Source organism: Macrobrachium nipponense, chromosome 45 (assembly GCF_015104395.2).
Source record: "Macrobrachium nipponense isolate FS-2020 chromosome 45, ASM1510439v2, whole genome shotgun sequence".
In the NCBI taxonomy this organism is placed as follows: domain Eukaryota; kingdom Metazoa; phylum Arthropoda; class Malacostraca; order Decapoda; family Palaemonidae; genus Macrobrachium; species Macrobrachium nipponense.
The window spans coordinates 38226559-38231558 of record NC_061105.1 but is presented as its reverse complement, the minus strand read 5'-3'; the positions used below and the strand labels follow the sequence as shown (position 1 = coordinate 38231558).

The 5000-nt window shown below is 37.0% G+C and overlaps 1 protein-coding gene across 4 annotated transcripts in view; it reads left to right on the top strand.

Annotated features, from left to right (window-relative positions):
* The window catches only part of LOC135214493 (chaoptin-like), a 275141-nt gene that overhangs the window by 194472 nt on the left and 75669 nt on the right, over positions 1-5000 (top strand). For all 4 annotated transcript variants that reach the window (XM_064248862.1, XM_064248865.1, XM_064248864.1 and 1 more), the window contains exon 3: positions 2384-2618. In XM_064248862.1, coding sequence (XP_064104932.1) covers positions 2384-2618 — 235 coding nt within the window. The remainder of the gene's footprint in view (positions 1-2383; positions 2619-5000) is intronic.

The following is a 5000-nucleotide window of genomic DNA, read 5'->3' as shown; positions in this document are numbered from 1 at the left end:
AAGGTCTGGAACTTCCTTGTGAGACCTCCGGAAGCTCTCCAGGGGGAAATATTCTTTGTCTCCTCCTAGTGCCCTTTCATCCAGCCAGTAGGACCCCTAAGGAGATTGGCGACCCTGGAACTGGACCCGAAGAATATATTTATTCTATGGATCATGTTACGCTTGGCGACATCGGGAAGGAATTCCCTGCCCTGACCCTTTTGCGTTCCCGAAAGGGAGTCCAGTGTGTGTGGAATTAACGTGGTTTTCGTGTTGATACGGTGGAGAGAGAGAGAGAGAGAGAGAGAGAGAGAGAGAGAGAGAGAGAGCCAGACCACAGCATGGCCAGACAGACAGACAGAGAGCGTGCGTGCAAGAGAGTGTTACGAGTGTGTTAGTGTGTATAAGAGAGAGAGAGAGAGAGAGAGAGAGAGAGAGAGAATGTTTATGTAAGTGTATGAGAGAGTTACAAGGAGTTACAATATTAGGATGTCTCAAAGATTTGTTAGTCCATCCGAGGAGACATCGTGTGCTCACTTATCTGTAGGAGCAGGTTTTACTGTTCAGTCAGTGTTGTATCTCTTCAGTTCTAGTTTCCATCCATTATTTCATGTCTGGTTTTCGTTTAACGTAAATAGGTTACTGTCTACTTTTGCTATGCCTTTCAGTATTTTGAATGTTTCTATTAGCTGTCCTCGCAATCGTCGTGTTTCTAAGCCATACATGATCAGGCTCTTTAGTCGTCCTCAGTAACCTATTTGCCTGATAGATGGAATTAACTTTGTGGCTATTGCTTGTACTCCTTCTAATCTATTTATGTCCTTTCTTAGTGTTGGTGACCAAAATTGTACTGCATATTCAAGATGGGGTCTAACTATTGATGTGTAGAGCTGCTGCACCGTTTCCCTATTTCTGTATTTGAACTGCCTCTTTATGTATCCCACTACTTTCTGTGCCTGAGAGAGAGAGAGAGAGAGAGAATGTTTTTGTGAGAGAGAAAGAGAGAGAGATTCATCAAGACGCCCAGTTTTCTTTGTTTTACTCCATTAACACGAGTGTGCTTCGTCCAAATCTTTCATTGTCACCTTAATGTAACAAGTAACTATTTCTATGACGTGTTGATGTTACAGATTTTTTTTTCTTGTTTTTGTTAAATGACACACGAGAAATTCCTTTTATTGAGAGAGTTGTCTGAATATAATGCCAGAAATGAATGTTTGTGTATGTGTATACATTATATATATATATATATATATATATATATCTATATATATATATATATATATATATATATATATATATATATATAGAGTAAGAGAGGAGAGAGAGAGAGGGAGAGAGAGAGAGAGAGAGAGAGAGAGAGAGAGAGAATAATATGCATACATACAAACTACCAACAACGAAATCAAATCATAGCAAAACACTGTAACTTCAAACTACATACAGGTACAAAGCACCTTACAGGTGCACAGCCAATAGGTGCAATTCACTATATGCTGAACATTTATTGAACGACCAATCCCCGATCAGAGTCATAATGATTCTGGACGCAGTTTAACAAAGCAATGGTTTTATAACTCTATTCTATCTGCTGTTTCAGACGATGGCGTAACCAGATCCAATTATCTCATGGCAATTATTATTGGTTGTTAGGTTTGATTGAAATTCGTATATGTACAATATATGTATATTATTATATACATGTATATTACTATATATATATATTTGAATATAATATATATATCTTCTTCCCAGCCCAATTTATATGGGGTCGCTGTATATATATATATATATTGTATATATATATATATATATATATATATATAGTATATATATATATATATATATATATTCTAATGAACACCATATTCTTCTGTAATAGGCTTGTTCCATATGAATAGGTTTCATCCTCATTCCACAATAATATCGCATGTGAAGTATATAAAGTGTTTAATGATAATAGCTTTCGGACCCTGCACCAGGTTCATCCTCAGCAAAGTGAACATTATGAATTTAAAAATCTTTCGAAGTAAACTTCTGAATAGGACAATTATTCCACAATGACGAACGCAATCACCTAGTTGGGCTGTTGAGCGCTTCCTTCATTTGCGTTCGTCATTGTGGAATAATTGTCCTATTCAGAAGTTTACTTCGAAAGATTTTTAAATTCATAATGTTCACTTTGCTGAGGATGAACCTGGTGCAGGGTTCGAAAGCTATTATCATTAAACACTTTATATACTTCACATGCGATATTATTGTGGACCTGCAATCAATAATAGTAATGATAATAATCATAATAATACATGAAAGCTATTTTTGTGTATATGAATCTATATCCAAATATTATTTCAAAAGAAAATCGCCTTTTACCATTGTCACTAACATGAAATCCTACTTGCAGATGGCATGGCAATTCACGAGACGGCTGGACCTGCGCCTCTGTTTGTGGGCGTGGCTGTGGGCGTGTTGTATCCTCCGTGGGGTCGTAGGTCAGCTGTCGCCCTGTCCCTTCAACAACATGTGCAGGTGCAACTATGCCCCTGAGGGCACGAACGCCGCTCTATCCGTCGGGCACATTGTCTCTGAGCCAATCACCGAAGTGGTCTGTTCCGGGGTCCCTTTTGCAAAGCTGCCAGGTGAGTGAGTCCAACGAAAACGTTACCTGGGTTCAGGTTTAATCTTATGATACTTGAGGGAGATGTTTGTAGTCACCTTGTCTTTGGTAAGATCGACTGTAGATGTTTCCCCAGTTCATCTTAGGTTTGAAATAATGCTGGACGTGTCTGAGTTAATGTTATGACTCGGATCTTTAGGTAAACAGAAAGTAAACATGGTTTAGATTCAAGTTAAACTCGGAAAGACATGAGGAACACTAGCTGAATTCATGGGACATTCTGAGACCGAGAAAAATTGTGGTATTGCGTCGTCTAGGATTAGAAAGGAGTAAGATATCGAAAGGGAAAGGCTTTAGACAGATCATATTGATGACGACATTCGCGAGAACTTTTAAAAGGTTAATGGTGTTAAGATAACAATAATTAAATATAAATATACATATCATGAATGAAATTACCAACATTTAACTTTTCGTATCATCCAGGATACATTTTCGTACGTAAAAAGCTAGTCATTTCTCCTAAAAACAAAAACAAAAAGGAAAATAAAACAAATGACATTCGGAACACCTGTCAGCGATCTCGCAACCGCATGAAATATGAAGTGACCAAATCGTTAAATCATTCGGCCAGTAGAGAAAGCTTGTTTATATCGGCATATGCTTGCTAAATTCATACGGGTTCTGATATATTACTGGAGCCACGAAAAATCTTTTTTCATTACTTTCCCTTGGGCGTTGTGCTTATTCCGTCCGGTGTCATATTTTCTTGTTTATCACGGAATCTAGAATCTATATTGTGAGGTGAGCCGTTACAAAGGGTATCGTGCTTCCTGCTGACTCGGTTCGCTTGAGTTATTTCTGGAATATCAGTGTTTTAAGTCTCTCTCCCATTTTCTTTATATATATATATATATATATATATATATATATATATATATATATATATATATATATATATATATATATATATATGAAGATAAAAGACCCATAAAACACTATTTTAACGTTGCAACAATATATTTCGAGCACTTCCTTCTGTGCTCCTGATCACTGGTAAAATATGGATATAGGATGTCCTTACAAGAGTAGATATACAAAAGCATATATATGTAGGTGTGGAAGTAAGTCTCTGTTGGTGACCCAGGAGGTGTGGAAATTACAGTAAAAAGAGATATATATATATATATATATATATATATATATATATATATATATATATATATATATATATTATATATCTCATCTTTCGATTTCCCTGCCAACCATAACAAAACGCTTCTCTCATTATCTTAGAATTTCATATTCTATTATTCTATCTCCTTCCCGTCTCTCGCAGAGAACTTCATAGTCTATCATCCTATCTCCTTCCCATCTCTCGTAGACATTAACGAGTGCATCATCCATCCCGGAATTATCTCGTCTCAGGTCTGCGATTCTCCCGGAAGTCTTTGTCATTCAAGGGCTCCTTCGGTAGATTTGAGACGTCGTCGTTAGCACATGACAAAAAGGTTGTGTTGCTGTAGTTGTTAAATGCAATTAATCGATTTTTTTTCTTATTGGCTGGAGTTATGGGTTTTATATATATGAAAGAGGCTCGATCAATTGCGGTTGTCTTATATCCTCTGAAAACTGTTACAGTTTTAGATTTTTATATATGTAAAAGAGATTTTTATATATAAAAGAGGCTCGATTCATTGTGGCACTTTTTTTTTCTCTGAAATAATAGGGTGTTTGTTGTTTGTCGTTGTTGTTGTTTTGCTGTAATTATAAATTTTTTACATATAAATAAAAAATCTGATTAATTAAAGCTCTTCTTGTGATATAGTATGGTACTGGTTTCAGTAACTTCCAGTGTTCCTCGATTTTTTTGCGAAATTAAACATTTCTCCTCTACACTGGATGGCTAAAGACAACATACATTCCACTGGTCACTTTCACATTAAAACTCTTAACCCCTGAATCATGGATGAGGCCCCTGTACAGAAAACTTCCTTGATACGAGACGGAACATCTTGTCACTTTCACATTAAAACTCTTAACCCCTGAATCATGGATGAGGCCCCTGTACAGAAAACTTCCTTGATACGAGACGGAACATCTTGTCACTTTCACATTAAAACTCTTAACCCCTGAATCATGGATGAGGCCCCTGGACAGAAAACTTCCGTGATGCTAGAAGGAACTTCTAGCACATACACAGAAGACTCGCCAGTGATATGTCAGTGTCCCGAACAATGTAGGTCATTCGTCTTTCTCTTCTCTTAGGTCATTCCCGCTTCCTGGATGTACAGAACCTCATCATCCTTTTATAGGTTTGCCTTTTCTTGTTCATCCTCATCCTGTCATCTTAAAATCCTTAAACCCCCATCAAACCAGCGTTTTATGGGGTCTTCCTCTCCTG